General features: G+C 48.0%; 1 protein-coding gene across 2 annotated transcripts; it reads left to right on the top strand.

Moving 5' to 3' along the window:
- The first annotated feature begins 3,352 nt into the window (after positions 1-3,352).
- slc25a38b (solute carrier family 25 member 38b) lies at positions 3,353-24,732 on the top strand. Of its 2 annotated transcripts, XM_078532077.1 has the most exons (9): positions 3,353-3,396; positions 3,902-3,963; positions 11,484-11,605; positions 12,866-12,950; positions 13,939-14,012; positions 16,121-16,226; positions 17,695-17,863; positions 20,132-20,298; positions 24,205-24,732. In XM_078532077.1, exons 2-9 carry the CDS (start codon positions 3,949-3,951, stop codon positions 24,325-24,327), a joined length of 861 nt encoding a protein of 286 aa, XP_078388203.1. In that variant the 5' UTR covers positions 3,353-3,396; positions 3,902-3,948; the 3' UTR covers positions 24,328-24,732. The 2 variants fall into 2 exon arrangements, with proteins under 2 accessions (XP_078388203.1, XP_078388205.1); XM_078532079.1 differs by lacking the exon at positions 11,484-11,605.
- Positions 24,733-25,397: the final 665 nt, after the last annotated feature.

Raw genomic sequence — 25,397 nt, 5'->3', positions numbered from 1 at the left:
CATCACAAAAATACAATCCGGTTCAACTTTTACAACATGTATCACGAAATGCAAAATATACAAACAATGAATATTACAATCATTTGCAGACATTCATTTTGAGCTGTACAGCCCGAGGGGCTCTCAACAGTTCCCAGCCCCTCGGTGCACTGTGGCAGAAAGGTCTTAGACAGCGACCCTTCCCCATTGCGCCTTTGCGGTGGCTGCCCCAAGCTTTAGTGCGTCCCTCAGCACGTAGTCCTGGACTTTGGAATGTGTCAGTCTGCAACACTCGGTCGGGGACAACTCTTTGCGCTGGAAGACCAACAAGTTTCGGGCAGACCAAAGAGCGTCTTTCACCGAGTTGATGATCCTCCAGCTGCAGTTGATGTTTGTCTCGGTGTGTGTCCCCGGGAACAGCCCATAGAGCACAGAGTCCTGTGTCACAGAACTGCTCGGGGTGAACCTCGACAGAAACCACTGCATCTCTCTCCAGACCTTCTTTGCAAAGGCACAATCCACCAGGCGGTGAACAATGGTCTCTTCCCAACCACAGCCACCTCGAGGGCAACATGCAGAGGGGGTGAGACTCCTGGCATGTTGGAAGGATCTGACGGGGAGGGCCTTTCTCACCACCAGCCAAGCTACATCTTGGTGCTTGTTGGAAAGTTCTGGTGATGAGGCATTCTGCCAAATGACTTTGACAGTCTGCTCGGGGAACCATCCCACCGGATCCACCCTCTCCTTTTCCCTCAGGGCCTCTAGGACGTTACGTGCCGACCACTGCCTGATGGACTTGTGGTCAAAGGTGTTTCTCTGCATAAATTTTTCCACGAGGGACAGGTGGTACGGCACGGTCCAACTACTTGGAGCGTTCCGCGGCAGCGTGGCCAGACCCATCCTTCACAACACCGGGGACAGGTAGAACCTCAGCACATAATGACACTTGGTGTTTGCGTACTGAGGGTCTACACACAGCTTGATGCAGCCACACACAAAAGTGGCCATCAGTATGAGGGTGATGTTGGGCACATTTTTTCCCCCTTTATCTAGAGGCTTGTACATCGCGTCCCTGCGGACGCAATCCATTTTCGACCTCCAGATAAAGCGGAAATGGCTCGGGTGATCGCCATCGCGCAGGAGTGTGGAATGGGCCAGATCTGCGCCACGTACAGCAACAGCAAGAGTGTCTCACACCTGATGACCAGGTTCTTACCCGCAATGGAGAGGGAGCGTCACTCCCACATGCCCAGTTTCCTTTTCACCATAGACACTCGCTCCTTCCAGTTTCTAACGCATGCTCTGGTCCCTCCGAACCATATCCCCAGCACCTTCAGGCCGTCAGCCCTGACAGTGAAGGGGACAAAGGATCGGTCAGCCTAGTTCCCAAAGAACATGGCCTTGCTCTTCCCACAATTTACCTTGGCTCCCGAGGCCAGTTTGAACTGGTCGCAGATGTGGATCAGTCTGCGCACCGACAGCGGATCCGAGCAGAAGACGGCGACGTCGTCCATGTACAGGGAGGCTTTGACCTGAGTGCCTCCACTGCCCGGGATCGTCACTCCTCTTATGCCCGGATCCTCCCTGATGGACTCAGCAAAGGGTTCTATGCAACACACGAAAAGAACAGGCGAGAGAGGACAGCCCTGCCTGACTCCAGATTTAATCGGAAAGCTATCTGATTCCCACCCATTGATTGAGACTGCGCTATTGATGTTAGTGTAGAGCAGTTGGATCCAATTGCGAATTCCCTCCCCAAACCCCATTTTGGAGAGCACATCCACCATGTAGGTGTGCGATATTCTGTCAAAGGCCTTGTCCTGATCCAGGCTGATGAGGCAGGTGTCCACACCCCTGTCCTGTACATAGGCAATCGTATCCCTGAGCAGCGCGAGGCTGTCAGAGATCTTCCTGCCCGGCACAGCGCAGGTCTGGTCAGGGTTGGATCACCAATTCCAGAGCGGATTTGACCCGATTGGCGATGACCTTGGACAAAATCTTATAGTCCACATTCAACAGTGAAATGGGTCGCCGATTTCTAATTCCCTCCCTTTCCCCCTTGTGCTTGTAGATGAGGGTGATGATGCCTTTCCTCATGGATTCTGACATACTGCCGGCCAGGAGCATACTCTCGTACACTTCTAGCAGGTCCTTTAATTTGTTGTATAAATCAGTTAAGGTCAGACCCTGTGAACACTCCACACTTTTTTTTGGATAGATATGTACGCTATCTCACATTACAACAAAAGAGGACAGTTCCTTTGAATGAAAGGTGATTTCTTGGAAGAGGCCTGTTTGTTGACAGCATCCAAATGTACGGATAATGCCAAGCCCTTCCATTTTGTAAAAGAGAAAAGTCAAGTCTTGAGAGATATGATTCTAACACCATTAAATGTCAATGAAGAAACATTTCATTGGCTGTAAGGTGATTGGGAATGTCCTGCTTTATAAATGCAGGTCTTTTTCAGACTTGTCTGGGGGTTTCTGGCTTAGCTGGTCCTTGACCTGAAACGTTAACGCTGCTTCTCTCTTCGCAGATGCCGCTATTTCTGCTCAGCATTGCCAGCAATTTCTGTTTTTATTTCAGATTTCCAGCATCCGCAATATTCTCCTTTTATATTAGCTGCAGTGCAACATATTGCCGCTGGATGTCGCCGCTGCACCAGGCTGCGGTTTTCAAGTTGTCTTCGCCTGGAGCCGGCAGGTGGCGGTCGCGGCCCATGGTTCCCGACCCCCTTGTCGTCACCGCCTGGAGCCGCCGGCAGGTGGCGGTCGCGGCCCATGGGTCAACGGCCCCCTTGTCGTCACCGCCTGGAGCCGCCGGCAGGTGGCGATCGCAGCCCATGGGTCCCGGCCCCCTTTGTTGTCACCGCCTGGAGCCGCCGGCAGGTGGCGGTCGCGGCCCAAGGGTGCCCCACTTTGTCGTCACCTCCTGGAGCCGCCGGCAGGTGGCGGTCGCGGCCCAAGGGTCCCGGCCCCCTTTGTCGTCACCGCCTGGAGCCGGCAGGTGGCGGTCGCGGCCCACGTGCGCGGTCCAGGAGCAGAAGCAGCTGAAACCGGTTTAGATCGAGCGAGCGAGCGAGCGGTGGGGGTCCCGGAGCCGGAGTTTAGACCCGGAGCCGCGGGGGGAAAGGAGCAGATTCACGGCCTCTCAGAGGGAAAGTGGAAGATGAAGTGGAGTCAGACCCCCCAGTGACCGGGAATCTGGGATTAGGAACTGACAGGATTTAGAGATTCCACCGGGATCGATTATTGATCCCAATTCAGGATCAGGGGAAACTGGATCAAACCCCCCCCCGCCCCCCTAAAAAAAACCCACTGGATCCCAGAGGCAGGGACTGGATCCCAGAGGCAGATCTGAAAACACCCTTTTGGATCCCAAACCCAGGAACTGATCCCCCAAGACTGGATCCCAAGGTCAGGCACTGAATCCAGTCTCTGGGAGACTCGGAATTGATCCCAGCCCAGGACACCAGGTAAACACTGAGCTCAGCCCCTCCCCCCCTCAGCTTTTATTACTTTTAAATCTTTAATTTTAGACACAAAAAAGGGACCAATTTGCTCCTGTCCAGTTTTGATCCCAGGAATCTCCCACCGGGGGGGGGGATCATGTTTTATTTTTTAAGGGATGATGTCCCATTTCCATCCTCCTTCCAATATTGGATTAAATTTTAATTATTGTTTCTCTGACCCCCCCCCCCCCCCCCCCCTCATGTGACAAGTTTAATTTCTAAAGAGGGATCATCTCCCCCCCAACCTCTTGACAAGCTTGCGGAGATTCCTGGGGGGGATTTGACAGTCTGGACCTTCGGGGAGGGAGGGAGGGTGTCGTTGGGAGGGTGTCGTTTCTCCCGGCTTAAAAATCGAAAGGATTTTGTAATTTTATTTTATTTATTTTTTTGGTTTGTTTCAATGAATGAAGAGTTGAGGTCGTTAATCCAGGATTGTACCCTGAAGAAGAAAGAGAAGATGGAAGTGTTCCTGGTAAGTGAAATGCCTTTGGTTTAACGCGGGGGGGGTTGTTGGTGATTTTGGGGGTTAGGAACATAAGACTTAGGAGCAGGAGTGGGCCATTTGGCCCTTCCAGCCCGCTCCGCCATTCCATTAGATCATGGCTGACCTTGTTGGGGGGTCTCAACTCCCGTTTTCCTGTCTGACCCCCCCCCATAGCCCTCAACTCCCTAGTCAGTCAAAAACCTGTCTAACTCAGCCTAAAATAAATTCCATGACCCAGCCTCCACCGCTTTCCCCTGGCGACCCGCTGAGAGAGAAAAAATTCTCCTCATCCCCGTCTTAAAAGGGAGACCTCTCATTCTTGAACTGTGTCCCCTAATTCTTGTCCCTTCCACAAGTGGAAACATTCCCCCGATATCCACCCGATCAAGTGCCCTCAGGATCTTATATGTTTCAATAAGATCACCTCTCTCCAACGGGTATAAGCCTAACCTGCTCAACCTTTCTTCATAAGATAAGCCCCTCATCCCAGGAATGAGTCGAGTGAACCTTCTCTGAACTATTTCTAATGCAGCTGTATCCTTTTCTAAATAAGGAGACCAAAACTGTGCACTGTATTCCAGATGTGGTCTTGCCAAGGCCCTGTACAGTAAAACTTCCCTACTATTTTATTCCATTCCTCTTGCAGTAAAGGCCAACATTCCATTTGCCTTCCTAATCATTTGCTGTGCCTGGATACTAACTTTCTGTGATTCATGTACCAGGACACCCAGATCCCTCTGTAACTCAGAGTTCTGCAATCTCTCTCCATTGAAGCTGTCTGCTGCTTTTCTGTTCTTCTTGTTCGGGGGACATTCACCAGAACATGAGGCCATTCAGCCCCTTGAGCCTGTTCCATCATTTAATCAGATCATAGATGATTTGTAACTTCTCTCTATCTGCCTGTCTGAGTTCCCATACCATTACCTCTTCAAAATTTGTCAATCTCAATTTTGAGATTTTCAATTCACCCGCCCCCCCCACCCCCCCTGCCCCAGCCCCAGCCTCAAGGGTTTTTCGCGGGGGGGTGGGGGAGAATGACTTTCCGATTTCCTCTACCCTTTGTGTTGAGAAACGCTTCCTGAGATCACCCCTGAATGGCCTGGCTCTGATTTTAATGTTGTGCAGCCCACCCCTAACCACACTCCCCACCCCCTTGTTCTGGATTCACCCACCAGAAGAATTTGTTTCTCTCTATTGACCCTGTCAAAACCTTAGATCATCATCAACACCTCAGTTCGGACCCCTCAATCTTCTATACTCAAGGAAACACAAGCCTAGTCTATGCAATCTGGCCTCGTAATTTAACCCCTTTAGCCCAGGGTTTGGGGAGGGGGGGGGGTTAATATCCAGTTTGTTACCGTGGGTTCCCTGCACCGATACCCGCCCCTGGAAGGTGGGGTTGCTGCCTGGCCCAAGGGGGCAAAATGTGTTTCGGAATAAAAACAGGTGCGGCATTTGCCCCCCCTTCCAGCACACGCTGAGCATCCACAGCAAGGTTCCCCCAGCTTTGAACCCCAGTCTCAGATACACCGGCTAATGTCAGCCAGCGGGACAGTGGAGTCAGACTCTGCAGCCCGCCCCCCCCCCCAGACCCCCCATGTCCCCAGCCTCCTCCTCCATCCCGCTCTCTGGGATTAGGAAGGGGATTCCCAGCCAGGAGGAACTGACAGACCGGCTGAACTCCCTGGATTAGTTGCGCAAGGAGTAGGTGAGTCAGATGACTGGGCTGGACCCACATTCCAGTTGCTGCTCACAAACCCCTCACCCCAGTTAGAGGCTCCCGATGGGCAAATAGACCAAGTTCACATGCGGAGAGTGGTCACAGGATTAAGTACCAGAGTGGGGTGGGGGAGTGTGTCCTCCATTGATCTGAAGGGCTGTCGGAGATTGGGGGGGGGGCACGTTTTGTCTTGATGGTGCTGGGTCTTCTCTGCCTCCCTGAGGGGCTAGGATTCACCCCGAGGGCAGGTCAGATATGGGTTTGTGTTCAACCCGACTGCTTGGCGTGACCTTCCTGCGTTTTTCTGAGCCTGGTCCGTTGCAGAGTGTGTTGCACACACAAGGACAAGAGCAACAGGAGAGTGAGGATGGGGGATGGGGTCTGTTTGAACTGCAAAACAGCAAATGAAAGGATCATAACTGTGTCACTGTGGGTGAGGTGAGTGAAATATTCACAGCCTCAAACTGCTCAAAGCTATGCAGTTATCAGCTACATAGAGAGACTGACAGAGAGAGAGAGAGAGACTGACAGAGACTGAGAGAGACAGACAGAGAGAGAGAGAGACTGAGAGAGAGAGACTGACAGAGAGAGAGAGAGACTGACAGAGAGAGAGAGAGACTGACAGAGAGAGAGAGAGACTGACAGAGAGAGAGAGACTGACAGAGAGAGAGAGGGAGAAAATGAGAGACGGGGAGAGAGGGAGGGAGACGTAGTGAGAGAGGGAGAGGTGGACGGACGGTATGAGAAAGAGAGAGACGGTGTGTCTCTCTCTCTCTCTCTCTCCCTCTCTCTCTCTCTCTCCCCCTGTCTCTGTCTCTCTCTCTCTGTTTCTGTCTTTGTCGCTCTTTCTCTCTCTCTCTCTCTCTGTCTCTCTTTCTCTCTCTCTCCGCCTCACATAAACACAGATGCCAGACGTGCCCCTGCCACACCCTCTGTTCTTTGCTGTGTGATTGGCTCCCTTTTCCTGGCTCCCTCTGTGTTCAGGAAACACTGAGCTGGGTTTCCTGTTGCTGGGCCAGGCATATAGCTGACAGATTAAATAGGACAGCGTGAAGTTCTGCAGTCGATACCTGTAATGGTTATGGGCCTGAACTAGCAGCCAGAGTCCATAAATTCAGTTCGTCAACCTTTTGTGAAACTGAGTTAAATGGATATGTAATTTTGTGAGATGTCAGATTATCAGAAGAAACTTAACCACTTCCCCAACTCCATCAGAGTAAAGAGATTGACACCCTTTCTGGTCCGACCTATAGTTACAGAGTCAGACGTGACAGACTCAGCCCCCTCTTGGGGTAACAATGGGCGTGTGCAGTAAATGCCAGCCTTGCCAATGATGCCCACACCCCAGTACGAGTCCCAGTGTAGTGCATTCCGCTTGCTTGAGTTTCGATGACTGGTTTCACCTCAATGCCCAGGGCGATGATGGATTTAACAGACATGGAAACTCGCAGAGTCAGGGTTCATGGGTCAGAGGTTGGGGTGAAGAGCTAAGCTCTTCCCTGGACACAAATAGTTGTCGGGTGAGAACAGGGACGAGCTCATTCGTAATGGCTCCAATAGGTGAATAGCTGGTGCCTGACTATTCACGCAAGAAACAGCCACCTTGCTGAGGAATAATTGTTTCCCGTGGGATTTCAGACAACTGAGGGTGGAGTGGCGTCGGGGGTGAGTCTCAGTGGGTTTGATGTTAGCCAATCTGAGTGATCTCCGAAAGCTGCTGTCCACGTCCTGAATCGCCCCCTGTAGTGCATGGCATGTTGGGAAGAAGGGTCCGCGAGCTGCTGCCCTTTGACCCTGGCCAGGAGCCCTGATGCTGTAACTCTGGGTTAGTTACTGCTGCAGTCAGGCTTTCAAAATTAAGACAGCTTCCCACTGTGTCAACTTCCATCCAATGCAGACGGCATCTGCTGTTCCACTGCTTTCTGGAATTCCTGCTCTACCTCATTCCAGTTCTATGTGTGTCATGGATTATTGAACTGTGGAAGGCCTCACAGAATACCCATAGCAATCCTGAACGCCCGTACACATGCATTTTTCCATTAGGGATGCTAAGACAACATTCAAAGGTTGAATGAGCCTGTCCCTGTTGATTTGCCCCCAGTTATCAGCCTTGGATCCATCACAGCCCCCTCAGAGCAGATCAGCTGACAGACTGCGTATTGAGCTACTTTTTTATTCTTTCACAGGATGTGGGCATCCCTGGCTAGACCAGCAATTAATCCCCATCCCTAATTACCCTTGAGAAGGTGGTGGTGAACTGTCTTCTTGAACCACTGCAGTCCGAGTGGTGTAGGTAGATCCACAGTGCTGTTAGGGAGGGAGTTCCAGGATTTTGACCTAGTGACAGTGAAGTAATGGTGATATATTTCCAAGTCAGGATGGTGAGTGGCTTGGAGGGGAACTTGCAGGTGGTGGTGTTCCCATGCATCTACTGCCCTTGTCCTTCTAGGTGGTAGAGTTAGTGGGTTTGGAAGGTGCTGTTGAAGGAGCCTTGGTGAGTCCCTGCGGAGGAGGTACTGGGGAAGGTGCAAGAAAGATTTACCATCATGATATACCTGAGAGGTTATACCTATCAGGATAGGATGAACAGGCTGGGGCTCTCTTCTTTAGAAAAGAGAAGGCCAAGGTGTGACCTGACAGAGGTCTTTAGGATCATGAAAGGGTTTGAAAGGGTAAACACAGAGAATATGTTTCCACTTGTAGAAGAGACTAGAACTAGGGGCCATAAATATAAGATAATCACTGACAAATTAATAGGGAATTCAGGAGAAATGTGTTTATCCAGAGAGTGGTTAGAATGTGTACCAGAAGGAGTACATAGGAACAGGAGGAGGCCATTTAGCTCCTTGAGACTGATTCACCATTCAACAAGCTCATGGCTGATCTGTGACCTTACTCCATGTGTGCCACCTTTTTTCCCCATAACCCTTAACATCTTACGGTAACAAAGATCTGTCAGTTTTGGATTTAATTTAACAATTGATCTTGAATCAGTTGCTGTTTATGGAAGGAAGTTCCAAACTTCTGCCACCCTTTGTGTGTAGAGGTGTTTCCGAAGCTCACTCTGAAAGGTCTGACTCTAATCTTTAGACTCTGCCCCCTCGGTCGTAAACTCTCCAGCCAGTTTTCTCTCTCTAATCTATCTGTTCCCAATAATATCACCCCATAAACATCGAAATTCCAGGGAATACAACCCTGGTTTGTGTAATTCTTAAAGTTCAGGTATCGTTCTGGTAAATCCACACTGTACTCCCTTCAAGGGCAATATATCCTTTCAATGGTGTGGTGCCCAGAACTGCTCATAGTTACTCCAGGTGTAGCCTAACCAGGGCTTCTACCCTCTTGTATTCTAGTCCTCCTGACTGATTATGTTCAATTTGACATTTTAATGATCTATATACGTGGACCTCTAAGTTTCTTTAGACTTTCCACTGTGAGTAGATTTTCACTGTTTATGAAGTCCCCTGTTGTATTTTTCTGGGTTCAAAGTGAATGACCTCACATTTGCCTACATCGAAATCCATTTGAAACAGCTTTGCCCATTCACTCGATCTTTGTTATTTAATATTTCCATCTGCACTACTTACGATGCCGCCTATCATGGTATCATCAGCAAACTTGGATGTGTGACCTTTTATCCTGACAGCTCAGTTGTTGATAGATATGGTGACCAGACGAAGGCCCCAAGACACATCCCTGTGGCTACCACGAATCACATCCTGCCAATTAGCTTGTCAATAATCTCTACTCTCTGTGTCCCGCCACTCAGTCTCCTAGCCCGGTCAATAATTTGTCCTCGATTCCATGGACTTCAACTTTAGTTTACTATAGTGGGAAGATGGTGGCATAGTGGTAATGTCACTGGACTAATAATCCAAAGGACCAGGCTAATTCTCTAGGGGGGGACATGGGGTCAAATCCCACCATGGCAGCAACTTAAATTTAACTAATAGATCTGGGATTGAAAGCCAGTCTCAGTAATGGGGCCATAACATCCATCATCGATTGTTGTAAAAATCCATCTGGTTTACTAATGTCCTTCAGGAAAGGAAGTCTGTCTTCCTTGCCTTATCTGGCCTACATGTAACTCCAGACCTACAGCAATGTGGTTGACTTAACTGCCCTCGGAGATGTCCTAGCAAACCAAAAAGGACAAGTAAGGATGGGCAACAAATGCTGACCTTGTCAATGAAGCCCCCATCCTGTGAAAGAATGAAGAAATGAAGTTTTGAGGGACTTGATAAAGTGCCTTCTGCGATTCCACATAGATGACATCCAGAGACATTCCCCTGACCAGTACTTTCATCACCTCTTCAAAACCTTCAAACAGGTTGGTTAAGCGCGACTTAGGCTTTACAAATCCATGCCAGCTCTCTCTGATCAGCTGAGTATTTTCAAGATGTACAGTTACTCCACCCTTAATTGTAGACTCTCCCAACAGCACATGTTAGAATAACTGGTCTATCATTTTCTGTCATCTCTCGCACACCTTTCTTAATAATGGAGTGATGTGTATAATTTTCCAATCTAAAGGAATAGTCCCTGAAGAGGGAGAACTTGGAAGATTATGGTTAGGTGATTTGCAATGTTCTCATTTACTGCCTTTTAAAACCCTGGCATGAAAACCATCTGATGCTGGGGGTTTGTCACTCTTTAGTTATTACTGTTACTTTGCTTACGTTAATTTTTGTGAGTCCCTGTCTCTTATTCAATATTAGTTTCCTTGGGATGGCCGTCATGATATCCTGTTGCTCTTCTGCAAACACTACCGCACATATTTATTTAACATGTCTTCCGTTTCTTTATTTTCATTTACAGTACCACTGTTACCAGTTTTCAAGGCATCCACACTGTTCCTAACCATCTTTATGTAATTGTAAAAGTTTTTATGTTAATTTTGATAATCCTTGGAAGTTTCCTTTCATTCTCCCTTTTTGTTGCTTTGTCACCCTTTATCCATTCCTATTTTTAATTCATGGGATGTGGGCGTCGCTGGCTAGACCAGCTTTTATTGCCCATCCCTAATTGCCCTTGTTCAGAGGGCATTTAAGAGTCAACCACATTGTTGTGGGTCTGGAGTCACGTGTAGGCCAGGCAAGGTAATATCAGCAGATTCCCTTCCCTAAAGGACATTAGTGAACCAGGTGGGTTTTTACAACAATCGACAATGGTTTCATGGTCATCATTAGATTTTTAATTCCAGATTTTTATTTAATTCAAATTCCACCATCTGCCGTGGTGGGATTCGAACCCCGAGAGCATTCGAACTCCCCCGAGCATTACCGTGGGTCCCTGGATTAAGAGTCCAGCGACAATACCACTACGCCATTGCCTCCCCGTTCGCCGGGCCCTATGTTATTTTTGTATTTTTATATGCTTTTTCTTTTAGTTTTCAGTTGTCCTTTCAGTTGTTCGTGGTTGTTTTCCTTGCCAAGTAAAACTCTTGTCCCTTAAGGGGTGTAAACTGGTTCTGTATCACATTAAAGGGAGTTCTTGTGGTGCAGTGGGTAGTGTCCCTGTCTTTGAGCTAGAAGCTCCAGGTTCGAGTCCCAGCCCAGGAATTGATGGCCCGGGAAAGTGTGTTCATAGTGCGACCAAATGTGTTGAGTGTTAACCTGTAAATCCTTCCAGCGCACGCCAGTAGCAGGCGGTAACGGCAGGAGAGACTTCGGGTCATGTGTGCTTGATGTGGAGTGGTGCCCCTCAAGCTGTAGCCTCTGGCATTTCTTCCTCTGCCCAGTCGATGCATGTTTAATGTTTTCCTCTCTCTGCCTTCCCCCCCTCCCAGTGTCACCCTGTGCTGAAAGCTTTCATGTGTGGCTCTCTGAGTGGGACCTGCTCAACGCTGCTCTTCCAGCCCCTCGACCTGGTGAAGACTCGCCTCCAGACTGTGCAGGGTTCTGTAAATGGGTACGTGTTCACAGCGGTGGGGCAGTCCCGGGGACTTTGGGAGTGGGGGTTCCTAGGGACCATTAGAGTGGGTACTCTCAGAGAGTGTGTGGTTCCGGGTACTGGGGGAGTAGGTGGTCTCGGGGTCACAGGTCAGTAACAAAGCCTATGAATAGTGATCACACAAGGAGCAATGTCAGTTGAATTCACTCCCAGTCCTACACGGTTCTGAGGGCAGTGAGTTTACTGTGCAGTGTTTCTGCAGTGTTGTCCTGCTGAAACAGTCTGTCTAGCTCATTGCTTGCACCCCTCACATAGCTGACACCCCCACCACTCCTCCTCCCACCTTCAGACTTAAAGCCCTGGGGCTTGAGGCTGTCTGCTGGTCCACAGCTGGAGAGACAGATTTTGTTTTCCATGTCCCTGGGGGAGTAGTCCCGCAAACCCTGCTGGAAAGTGTCAGTGTGTGAACACTGGAACTTGACTGTGATGCCCTATGCAGTCGAATAGCCTTGAATGGTGTGTGGGTGTCTCTGGCCCTGTAAGCCCACCACATGGGCATCTCCAAGAGTGAGGAGACAGTTAGGAACAGAAGGGACAGAGAGTATTATACCATCCAGACCATCTCCTAACCCAATATTGGAGACGCACAACAGAATGGAGGGGGCGGGGTAGACATCACACATCACCCCAACCCTTCTCTTCGATAGCCCTCTTGCCCAACAGGCTTATATGTTATCTGGGGGAAAAGGGACAATGTGATGAAGTACAATATGTTTTTGAAATCTGAAATGCATTTAAGAATTTGCACATGTCGCCTTTCACACTCCCAATATCACAAAATGGTTCTCACTGCCAGATTATTTTTGACGTGTAGTCAGTCTTTTAAAGTGGATGCTGGCAGCCAATTTGCACGCAGCAAGATTCCACAAATAGCAATGTGATGTTGACCAGATAATCTCTTTTGATGATGTCGATTGAAGTGTAAATGTTTGGCCAGGACACCAGGGAGATCTCCCTGGCTTCTGGACAAGTGCCATGGGGTCTTAGGCATCCACCTGAGAGGGAGGACGGGGCCTCGGTTTTAACATCTCATCCAAAAGATGACACCTGTGACAGTGCAGCACTCCCCCAATCTGGATTATGGGCTCAAGTCTCTGGAGTGGGACTTAAACCCATAAGCGTGTCACCCAAAAGCCACAACGAATGCTCGTTACAGACACAGCAGGTTAACCTTTTGTAGTCCAGGAGATTTTATTTGGGGATTTTTATGTATTTTAGATCAGGGCGAGTTGGAATGATTGCCATCTTGCTGAATGTTATTCGCACCGAGCGAATAATTGGACTGTGGAAAGGAGTCTCTCCGGTACGTGAGTGATGGATTCAGCATCTGCGTGTGTTTACCCTGTGTTCTACCTCTTTGTGGAAAATGTAGTTTAAATGTAGTACCTGCTGCTCAGGCAGCTGTGGGAATGCCTCACTCAACCTGAGTGTCCCTGACTAAGGTGATAGGGCCTTGGGGTGGGGTGAGATCTAACCTCAGTCTTATCTCTGTCCTGACAGTTCCTCTGGAGTGTCCACATGTGCACAGGATCAAGTTTGATGATGGGGTTCTTCATAGTTGAATAGCCACTTTGGGTGTGTAGAGTGAGGTGCCACAAGAACCATTCAGCAGAAAAGAAGGTTGCGGGGTGGAGATAAACTGGGGGTGCAGAGGGAAATGGAGCAAAGGCAGGTAATGGACTTAAGATATGGTTTGGCCATGGCAAAACAGGCTCAAGGGGCTGAATGGCCTCCTTCTGCTCCGGTGCAATCAAACGAATCTCTCATAAAGAGACCCCGGGATGTTCCATGGGTTGGAGTTGAGACAGAGAAACTGAATTGGCAAAGGAAGCCATTCGGCCCATTGAACCTGTCCTGGTGCTAGCTGCCGAAGTGCTGCCCTATTCCCCTGTCCTTTCCCTATCCCTAGAGGTGTACCACAGTTGTGTTTCTCCCCTTACCCCGCTTTCCCCAGCCTATATGTTTTATCCCCCTGACCCAAGGCCACTGGGACCAGCCGATGTCCCTTGACTGGAACCAGCACAGACCGGGGATTGAACCTGGAATCTTCTGTGTCTGTGTGATGTAGGTGTAAACTGGTCAGTGGCAGCAGCAGCTTTACCCATTGCCCATCAGCAGGCCTGACCTGCCATGTACCCATTACCCACCTGCACTCCGGGAGGGGACCAAAGCTGCCTTTTCCTACAACGTTTAGCATGTTTTACAAGCTGTGTTGTGACTGTATATGATGACCCACAAGTTATGAGCCTCACATCCAATTCCTCCTTTTGTCTCTATCTCCCTCGGTCCAGTCGTTTGTCCGATGCATTCCCGGAGTTGGGATTTACTTCAGCATGCTCTACTCCATGAAGCAGCATTTCTTCAGGTGAGAAGGAGAGACCTCAGGATGTTTCGTCACGCTGATCTTTTAGCTCCAAACCTGGGTTCAAAATCCACTCCAGGATGTTGCCTGTCTCTCTCTGCTCAATGTGAAATTGTGGGCTGTAATTTCTGAGCTCCAGAGTGTTTTATCTGGGGATACCCCAAAGATGAGCTGGGGAACCACTGCCCCCCCCAAAAATTCCCAGGTAAGGTTTGCACGGCAATTGCCTGGGAAGTGCAGACTTCCCCTGGGCAATTGTCCTACACTGGGAACCATCCGAAAATGTGATTTAAATCACAAACTTTGAGTGGTTCTGACTGTGTTACATCAATAGTTACCCAGAAAAAGTTAGAAGGATTAAAACCACTTCTAACTTCTGGGTAACTATTGTACAGACCCACACTGACCCTCCATGGGACTCCTCCCACATCCCCGAATGCCCACTGGACTCCCCCACCCCCAACTACCCCTCCCACTGGGACTCTGCACCCCTTACAATTCCGGGATTCCACCCCCCCCATGGGATTCCCCCTACAATCAGGACTCCTGCCCCCGCGGCCCGACTCCTGACTTTCGCTGCCCCCCACCCCCCTGCCCTGAGATCCAACCCGACCGACACCCCCCCCCCACACCACCACCCACCACCACCGAGGCCATGCCCGGCCGAGTCCGACTTCCCCAAGGCTCGACCTGACCTGACCTGACCTGACCACCCCTCCCCCTGCCACCCAAATCTGAGGCCCAACCCGACACTCGCTTGAGACCTGACTCCCCCATCCCCAAATCCTACCCACTTACCGTAAACACTTACCTTCTCCCTGGCCTGTCGAGACATGTAAACTTGGCTGAACCTTAAACTTTCCTGGTTTATGGCTGCTAGTTCCATTTAAAAAAAGGGGGGCGTGACCTCCTTGTATCTGACTGAGCTGCCCTCGATGCTAGGCCCTGGGGACACGCTGCACTCCGGGGATCACACCCGGCCTGAGTTGGAAGGTCAGGCAAGACAAGATCAAAAAAAATTTCAAGTAAGAAAGTAGGAGCGGAATGGCAATCCAACTCTGATTGCCTCGCCAGTTCAGGCCCTGTATCTTGGCAGTTTCCTAACTAGCACGGATTGAATGTTCAATTCAGCACCAAACCTTGGGGAGGGGAGCAGTCATTGGAGCCACAGGATGGTGCTTATTGCAGGATGGGCTCTTTTTTGGGAGCTGGGGCAGTGTAGAGGGTAGTTTTGTGCATCAACCCCATGATGTACCTGCCTTGAGAGTATTTGTAGGGGATAGCATTGAGCGAGGTTTACTCTGTATCTAACCCTGTGCTTTATCAGCCCTGGGAGTGTTTGATGGGACAGTGTAGAGGGAGCTTTACTCTGTATCTTGCCCTGTGCTTTAACTACCCTAGGAGTGTTTGATGGGGACAGTGAGAGGGAGCTTTACTTTATATCTAACACGTGCTATATGTGCTCTGAGAGTGTTTGGAGCATTTATAAAAGAGGGAGCCCTATAAGAAAGGGGAGGGCATCTCCAGACTCTTTGGGGGAGTGGGTCTCCAGGTCTTTAGTTTCTTCAGAAGTACAGAGGGACAGTTGGAAAATGGAAAATTTGAAGCTCCCACAAAGTCTAGGCTGACACCAGGACAGTTCCGGTGAATCTTTGAAGGTCCAACTCCTGCTTTTGATTGGTTTGTTTTTAAGACGTCATGTATGCAGCTGGTGTAACTGGGAGTGAAGCCTTGAACGTAAAGAGGTGTACTCCAAAGGAATGTCGAGGGAGGGATGTGGGTCCCTGTGGGGTGGAGGGGGTGGGGGTGGTATATACGACGCTGGAGCTCCGCCCTGAGCCTGAAACCCCCCCCCCCCTCTCCTCCCCTGAAGCATCAATCAGGCTGCAGAGTCCATTCAGAATAAACGTCAAGAGTAACCAATCGCAGGGACAGTCAGTTGGCTGTGGTGGGAAGAGGGTGGAGAGTGTTCTGGATCATAGGGTGGAAGCCTTTGCTTTCCCCACACCCCTGAGCCGTCCCGTCCCCTCCCCGCCCCGCCGCCATCCGGCCCACGAGAGGCTGACCCTCCGCCCAGTGATGATTTCTTAAAAACTGTTTTTCCTCTCCAGCGAGAGAAGCCCAACGGCGCTGGAGTCGGTGGGTTTGGGCGCCAGCGCTCGCACAGTGGCGGGCATCTGCATGCTGCCCGTAACCGTGGTGAAGACTCGATACGAGGTGAGTTTTGACGCCACGTCCTGACTGCAGGGTTTTTAAAAGCTGTTCAGGTGGATGTGTACCAGGCACTGGCGGGGCGGTGGGTGGGGGTGCTGGTATTTAACATGCAGGCCCTTTCCTTGGATAGATCAGTGCTGTAAATATTATACCCCACTCACACTGCACATTGACATGGCTTGAAACTGAAAGCAGAATAATTAAGTGGTGGGAACAGGACTTTTTTAAAGAAGGCTGTGGAAGGCCAGGCGGAAGGGAGGGAACCAACTACTCTTGTGGCTGGCTATCTCCAGCGTGAAGTGAGAATGTGTGGCCCCCAGTTCCAGTGGGTCTGGCCTGCAAAGCACTAAACCGCCTCTGAGTGGACACTGCAGCTCATTGTAGGAAATGGAAAGGCTGTTCCGACTTTCTGGGATAGGGCTGGAGTTCATTCTTTTTATACACCAATACCTGGCTTGTTTAATTCTGCTTTCAGCCTCTACACCTTGACCTCTAGATCCCTCTTCCAAATGGTTTATAATCTCACCACCCCCACTGCCCCCTCACCACCTTCCCTTTCTAAAGTCCCCTGTAAACCCAGCTCTTTGGCTATGTCCTCAGTCTCTCACACACCCTCTCCCCAAGACGTTCTCCTTCCTGCTAATGTGCCCCTGAGCTGTGTTGCGATTAATAAGTTGCGAATGAGCTGGTGGCCCAGTCAGGAGATTGCAAGCAGGACTTCCGCTTGTGATGTGTTTGCTGGGGCTGGCCCAATGCTAACAGTACCAGGGAGCCAGAGAAAGGCACAGACAGGACCCCACCCTCTAACAACCTTCACTCCGCTCGGCCCCTTCCCTAAGCACCCAGCAATGTCCCAAAGCCAAACAGGCTGCAACTGGGACTGCCAGGGACATCAAGATCGGAATCTGCCCAGGTTCCCTTGTTGGCGTGCGTGATTACATTAACTAGGATTGCGCATTCAGGCAGGTGTTGAAGATCACTGGTACTGTTTGAAAAAGAACAGCATGTGTCCTCATTTGTCCCTGGACAATGTTTCCCCTTCGGCCAAAATCAACTTGACGGGTTGTTCATTGTGCAACAAAATGGCTGCCGCCTTTGCTGGGCTTTGAACACCTGAACAATGAGATTCCTGGAGATGTTGGAAAGAAAGACCTTACACCTGTAATAGAGCCTTTGATATCCTCTGGATCTCCCAAAGCACTTCACAGCCAATGAATTCACAGCCTGATGAGCTGTGAGGCGTTTGGTGGGCAAATGTGGCAGCCAGGCAGTGCAGAGCAAGATCACTCAAATAGCAATACTGTGATAACTGGATAATTTGTTACTACATGTTGGTTGAGGGATAAATGCTGACCTGGAAACTCCCCTGCATGAAATCATCACTTCTTTAACTAGATGTGTGTGTGGACGGGGAGATGGGAAATCAGGACATGGGAAGAGAAAATGAATGTGCATGTGTCTATGTCTGCAGAGTGGGAAGTATCGGTATGAAAGTGTGTTTGGTGCTTTGAGAAATATCTACAAGACAGAGGGCACGCGAGCACTGTTCAGCGGACTGACGGCTACACTCCTGCGTGATGCCCCTTTCTCTGGGGTTTACCTGATGTTTTACACACAGACCAAGAAAGCAATGCCTGAAGGTGGGTGTGGTCTTGATAGTGCCTTAAAGAAAGTACTTTATGGGAGGTGGGGTGGTGTTTGGCACAGATAGTCCTTACAGCGCACCTATTTTTTAAAAATTCTTTCACGGGATATGAGCTAGGCCAGCATTTATTGCCCATCTCTACTCGCCCTGTACAACATGTGATATTCTAGCACTGTGGCAAAGGCAAGGATCCACTTCTCTCCATTGTACCTTAAAAATTCCCCCAATCTCATAATAAATTCCAATGTAAACTCATCATGTTGTAATTACACCATCCCATCAGGGAGGTGCTGCAGAACCAACATCGGTTAACAGGTGTAACTACACTGACAGGTTTTCTTGGTTTTACTGTAACTGTGGACACAGGAATTTATCACAGAAGTATAAACATAAGGAACAGAATTTCTGACTTTAAAATAGGTCTGAAGTTGGTCAGCACTCCTTGCCTGCTGTCAAACCTTGGTGTTCATTGTGTCTGTGCATTCCCAAGGAAGACCAACCAAGAGTGATTTCCAATTTTCTCCTTGCATCTCCCAGAGAATCTGCCAGGTACCTGGGAGAGTGGGGAACCATCACTGGGTTTGACCACATTCACGATCTTGCCCTTTATGGAGTCCTGGCACTGAATGTCAGTGGGATGTTCCACTATGAAGAGCGCACAGCCTGGTAGCACAGATTACTGAGTAGAACAGGACGTTGTTAAGGTGGAGGAGGTGGTGCTTAGCCTGCTTGGCGCTCCGGAGCAGCTTTGTGGCTGTACCTACACCACATGGGCTGCAGTGGCTCAAGAAGCAAGCTCACCGCCACCTTCACAAGGGCAATTAGGGATGGGTAATAAAATGTTGGTTTGCCAGCAACATCCACACCCCATGAATGAATAAAAAAAAAGTCATGCTGTGTGAAAAATTCACACTACTGATACCTCCCCTCTAACAACTGGTCCAATCTAGCTGACTGTTCAGGCTGAAGTTTATCTATTACAAACCCTAAGCTGCCCACTGCCAGATGACATACTATTTTTTTTCCACATGCAAGATGGCAACACTTGGAATTCACTGTTTGAAAGGGCAGTGGAATGAATGGTAGATCCAATATTAACTTGCAAAAGGGAATTGCTTAAATACTTAAAAAGAGAAAAATTACAAAGCTATGGGACTGTGGAGGAATAAAATACGTGTATAATTGTGAATGAAATAAAATACGTGTATAATTGTGAATGAAATAAAATACACGTACAATTGTGAAATAAATAAAATACACCTATACTTGTGAGAGAAATAAACTTAAAATACATGTATAATGAAATTACTGTTGAATGTCCCCAAACAGTCACGCAGCCAGCACATAAATTAGCAAATCAAAGGGCCAGAGCTACCTTCCCAGACTAAAGGGCTCCGGATGTCAGATACGGTGGCAAAACCAAAAAAAAAACTATTGTGGTGTCATTTTATCCTCCTCCTCTACAGCCTTGTTGTAGTTCTTGGCCAATTCCAGCATTTCTTTGACAACAGTTTCATTAAGTTTACAATGCTCACTGTAGTCCTGAAGTGTCAGGCCGCATTGCCCAGGATATGTAACCAATTAGCACTTGTCTATTTGCTAAACCATCGGCATTGTCCTGTCTATTTGCTAAACCATTGACATTGTCCTGTCTAATTGCTAAACCATTGACATTGTCCTGTCTAATCGTTAAATCATTAACACTGATCGCTATCCTTTGAAGCCATTTGAAACTATTGTAATTGCCCAAGTTTCTGTCACGAACCTTTTGCTTTATCTATGTGTGTAAAGAGGTGTTAGGCAGAGGCTGGTTCGCTCCCTTGTATGCGACTAGGCTCTCCGTGATATCACGACTTTAATAAAGACTTCCTAGACAAGCCTCCAGGGTCTGAGTGTTCACTCCGTTTTTTCCGCGACAGGGACAGAGCAGAGAGGAGCGAGTCTGATCTTGACAGCTCTTCAAATGGCCTCCATTTGTGTTGTAATATTCTATGACCTGCTCCAAATAGGCACTTAGTGGTTGTGATTGCAACTACATTGTGACAATTGACAGAATGAAATGGAAAGGGTAACGTCTACATAGTATATAATGGGAAAACCATGACCACAAGTCAAGTCTGTGAATAGTAGTGTGCATTCTACACAAAATGGTTCATGGAGAGATAGACAAGTGTGTTAATTGACTGGAGGTGATTGGGATCTCAAAAGGGGATGTCTGGATTGCTTTGTATGGCCAAAGCTGATTTTTGCTTCTATCTTTCAGAACGGTTTGACACACCGGTTGTCCCTCTGATCAACTTCAGCTGTGGCATCTTCGCAGGCATTTTGGCATCTTTGGCTACGCAGCCAGCTGATGTCATAAAAACGCATATGCAGCTCTCTCCCCAGAAGTACCGACATGTCAGACACACCATCATCTTCATCTTCGAGGTACAGCCATTTGGCGCCATTCATTTTCCGCTGTGTTTTCCGACTGATACCTTATCTTCAACCAACCATTCCTCTTCAAATGTAGATGAAAATCTTGTTGTTATCCAATACCATCCACAGCCCCTTCTGCTCTCTCTATTCTGGCTTCTACTATAAACTTGGTCCTGTACTGGCCCAGGGTAAAGTCTCTCAACACCTCTTTTGAGATGTTCCTGTCACCACCTAGCCCTCGTCCCTTTGACCACTTGCCTTTAACCTCTGACCTGTGACAATCCCATCTCCTCCGTTAGCTCCCTTCTATATTCCTGTGGCCCTGCTCCTACCTATCCCCAGTAACCACCCATACTTACAGATCATTGCTGGAGTACCTCTGGGCTTCAACCTTAGCCCCTCTGTTCTTCCTTATTTACATGTTATCCCTCAGCAATAACATCTACAAGTCTGGAGCTGGCTTCCCTGTGTTCCTGATATTCCAGATTTCATGACTGATGTCTACTTTCCAATTGTCTGTCTGACAAGAGCATGAGAAATAGAAGCTGGAGGAGGCCATTTGGCCCCTCAAACCTACTCTGCCATTCAATGGCTGATGATCTATATCAGCTGTACTTTTCCAGCCTTACCCCAAATCCCTTGATTCCTTTGAGTGTTCAAAAATCTGTCGATCTCAGACTTGAATATACTCAATTTCAAAGATTCACAACCCATATGTTTCAGTAAGATTGCCTGTCTTCTAAATTTCAGAGAATACAGACCCATTCCATTTCAATCTAATCTAATTTAATAAATGAAATCAAAAACCAATTCAAATCTTCTTCACCAATAAAAGTGGAACTGCTCTTCTTGGTTCCTGTCAAAACCAAAATGCCTTTGGTCCCACCTCAATCAGTCTCGCCAGTCACCCACTTGTACAAAATTTGAAGATACCCAACCTCTGTGTGCTGCTCCATAGAAAGATTGGAGCAGCATTGGGCCTGCTACTCCATTGAAACAGATTATGGCCGATCATCTACCTCTACGCCATTTTCCCCACTGTCCTCATATCTCTTGATGTCATTAGTATCTAGAAATCTTAGCGATTTCTGTCTTGAACATGCTCAATGATTGAGCTTCCACCACCCTCTGAGTGAAGAAATTCCTCCTCACCTTAGTCTTAAATGGCCTACCCCTTATTCTGAGACTGTGTTCCTGATTCTAAACTCACAGCTAGGGGAAACATCCTATCTACATCCACCTTGTCATGCCCTGTAAAAATGTTGTAAGTTTCAGTGAGATTACCTCTCATTCTTCGAAACCTGAAAGAATACAAGCCCAGTTTCTTCAGTCTCTCCTCATAAGACAACCCTGCCATCTCAGGGTGAAACTCCTGTTGCACTCCCTCTACGGCAAGTATATCCTTCCTTAGATAAAGAGATCAAAACTGCACACAGTGCTCCAGGTGCTATTTTACCAAGACTCTATACAATTGCTGCAAAACATCTTTACTTCTGTACTCAAATCCCCTTGTGATGAAGGCCAACATACCATTTGCCTTCCTTATTGCTTGCTGCACCTGCATGCTAACTTTTAGTGACTTATGAACAAGGACGCCCAGGTCCCTTTGGACACCAACACTTCCCAACTTCTCACCTTTTAAGAAATACGCTGCCTTTCTGTTTTTTCTGCCAAAGTTGATAACTTCACGCTCATTCACATTATATTCTATCTATCATGTTCTTGCCCATTTACTTAGCCTGTCTAAATCCCCATGATTTTCCTTTCAGAAATCCATGTTGACTCAGCCCAATCAAATCATTATTTTCTAAGTGTCCAGTTATCACATCCTTTATAATAGACTCTAACATTTTCCCTACTACTGACGTCCAACTCCCTCCCTCCCTTTTTAAATAGTGAGGTTATATTTGCCACTTTCCAGTCTGCGGGAATCTTTCCATAATCTATCATATTTGGAAAGATAACCACCAATGCATCTACGATCCATATAGCCACCTCCTTCAACACTCTGGGATGTAGCTCAACACTCTGGGATGTAGCTCATCTGGTTCTGGCAATTTATCAACCTTCAATCCAATTAATTTTTTGCATACTACTCCTCATTTTCACAAGCCCCTTAGTTCCCTAGTATTTCTGGTAGATTTTTTGTATCTTCCTCCGTGAGACAGACACAAAGTAATTGTTGAGTTTCTCCATTATAAATTCTTCTGTCTCCGCCTATAATGGACCCACATTTGTCCTTGCTAATCCTTTCCTTTTCACAAATCTAAAGAAGCTTTTACAATTAGTGTTTCTCGCTAGTTTGCATTCATATTCTCTTTTCCCTTTATCAGTTTCTTGGTTCTCCTTTGCTGAATTCTAAAATGCTCCCAATCCTCGGGCTTACCACTTAATTTGGCAACTTTATAAGTCACTCCCTTTGATCTAATGAAATCTTTAACTTATTTTGTTAGCCATGGTTCATTTACCTTTCCTATTGGGTTTTGTGTCTTAGAGATAACTACATTTGACGTAGAGCATGTAACGCTTCTTTAAATACTATCCATTGCCTGTCTACCATCAAATCTTTTAATGTACTTTCCCAATCCACCATTGCCAACTCCATTTCATTCTGTGCTCCTACACCACACTCGCTTTCCCTATTTAGGACATTGCCAGCCTGCTTGGCCCATCCCCACCTCTACTGAAGCTCTACCAGTCTCCCCAACATCTTGAGGTTTGACTTTTCCAATGTTCTCATCTCCACCCTCCCAACTCCTTTCTCATGTGACCATTCTTCCCATTCACACCAAGCTCTGTTGGCCCTCTGTACCCCTGCAGATCCACTTCAAAATTCTCACGTACCTTTCCAAACTCTCTCTGGTCAGAACCCTGTTAGTGATCTTCAGCCAGAGGCCTCCGTGCATATCGATTTCTGCTTATTCTCCCTCAACCCCACCCCCAAACCTCCAATAAGTACTTTGCTTCGCTTCCTCCCTCCACCCCTCTAAACAGTCTCTCAGTCCTCTGTATTTCCAAATGATCTCTTCCTCTCTGTCCACCTAATCCTGAGAGATGTCTGAACTGGAGCGAAAGGAGGTGTAATGGGAGCTAGCTGTGGGAGGAGACAAGTACAAGAGCAGTGGACGTAACTCAGATAAATGTACAGGTACCATTGCATTAAATGAGATCTCAGTTGCTGGTAGGTGGGTGGGAATAAAGGTGAAGGGAGCAGGGGAAAATGATGATGTCTCATTTCATCAGAAGAGGAAACCATTTTGGAGCCTTCCAATGGTCAGCGCTGGTATTGCTAGTGAACTAAGAGCCGGTTATCTGCCAACAACATTTATATAGCGCCTTTAAAGTACTAAACCGACCGAAGCCACTCCATAGAAGTGTTATCAAACAGAAGACCAACATTGAGCCACATATGGAGATATTAGGGCAAGCGGCCAAAAGCTTGGTGAAAGATGTTCGCTTTAAGAAGGGGAGAGAGGAGGAGAGTTTAGGGAGGGAATTCCAGAGCTTAGGGCCCAGGCAGCTGAAGGCACAGCCATCATTGGTGGGATGAAGAAAGGGTGGGGAGTAGGGGGAATGGATGAACAAGAGGGCAGAGTTAAAAGAATGCAGGAATCTCAGAGGGTTGTAAGAATGGATGAATTTGCAGAGATGAGAGAGGAAATGCCATGGAGTGATTTTTAGCAGGGGGATGAGAATTTTAAAATGAAAGCCTTTGAGGAACAGGAGCCAATATAGGTCAGCAAGCATACAGCTGATGAGCTTTTGGAGGTTGCAAGGTGGGAAGGCAGCCATGAGAGTATTGGAATAGTCCTCCACCATGGCGAAGGGGAAGAATTAAACTGAGCACTTTCTCAATGGACTCTTGACATGATTCATTAGCAGCATAACAATGTTCCTCTCCCTTTCCCTCCTCAGAACCACGGCATGGTGGGCTTTTTCCGGGGTGCTGTTCCTCGGTCATTGCGTCGGTCACTAATGGCAGCCATGGCATGGACAGTTTATGAACAGATGATGACCAAGTTGGGCCTCAAGTCATGAAAACCTGGGCAGTTGAATGAAGGACTGTTGGGTAATGGAGGGGAGAGTGAAGTTTTTGCTTGTCAAGACTTCAGTGGGCCTGGAGTCTTTGAAAGTGAATTATGGTACTTTTTATTTTGGTTTAAAGAATTTGCTTCGTAGCGGAGTGGAGTTTACACTGTTTGAATCTGTGCCAGAGAATTCCTGGTAAATGTACGCACATGTATACAGATGCCAAGTGTTTTGTAACCTGTTGATCTCTATTTGCTGTTTCCCGAGGTTATGTAACAGGCAGAGGCCAGCTGTTTGTAACTCTGGACCCAGACCTGACCTTTTCCTGATTGGTTATCACTTTTCAGAGCTTCTGGCCCCGAACCAAGTGGAATCTGAGCAGCGAGGCAGAGGTTATTAAAATAATCCAACTGTAGCCACTCAACAGGAGCTGAGCACAACTCCTGGTCATGTTGTATCGAGGGGACTAAGTCTGGTTAACTAACAGGCTGGGGAAAGATTACTGTCAGCCCCCTTGGCATGAGGTACAAGAACCCAGAGCTGCCCATGTCTGTTAACAATTGTGACCCTCACAACCTCAGCCACATTTAACACGTTAGTAATTCCTGAAAGGAGTGTGGGTGAGTGCATCACCCTTTGCCATGTTGTACAGGCAAGGAAGTCCGTTGTCTAAGCTGGGTCAGCAGTAGGGGTCTGCAATTGGTCTCAGCATGTCTGAGTTGTGTGGAGGGGAAGTCACCCCCAACTCCATCCAGGCATATGGGTGACAGCAGAGGGCAGGAGAAGCTGCAATGCCTTCTGAGGTTGAATAACCAGTCAGTACTCAACAATGAAAGAATGGCCTCTTAAGTGTCCAATAACACAAGGACGAGGCAGTGTCTTCAATGACAAATCAGGAAGACCAGTTAGAGTAGAAATTGTCTGCCCATTGGGTGAGTTAGTCCTTTGTACATTGGACTGGAGACATCAGAGCTTCAGTCAGCCTCCTGCTGTACCAACCACAGTCTGAGGACACTCACTGATTTATTTCATGAAATTGTGGAAACCAATCTCATGTGACCCGTTTCATTTCCCAGGAT

This window comes from Cetorhinus maximus, chromosome 29, assembly GCF_964194155.1.
Source record: "Cetorhinus maximus chromosome 29, sCetMax3.hap1.1, whole genome shotgun sequence".
NCBI lineage: Eukaryota > Metazoa > Chordata > Chondrichthyes > Lamniformes > Cetorhinidae > Cetorhinus > Cetorhinus maximus.
Note: the sequence above shows the minus strand (reverse complement) of the source record. Positions and strands in the feature narration are given on the sequence as shown.

Bases quoted from the DNA above. Each gene is read 5' to 3' on its own strand.
- slc25a38b (XM_078532077.1), top strand. The intron at 11,606-12,865 runs GTACGTGTTCAC...TATGTATTTTAG, and splicing joins GTGCAGGGTTCTGTAAATGG to ATCAGGGCGAGTTGGAATGA. The intron at 14,013-16,120 runs GTGAGAAGGAGA...TTTCCTCTCCAG, and splicing joins ATGAAGCAGCATTTCTTCAG to CGAGAGAAGCCCAACGGCGC.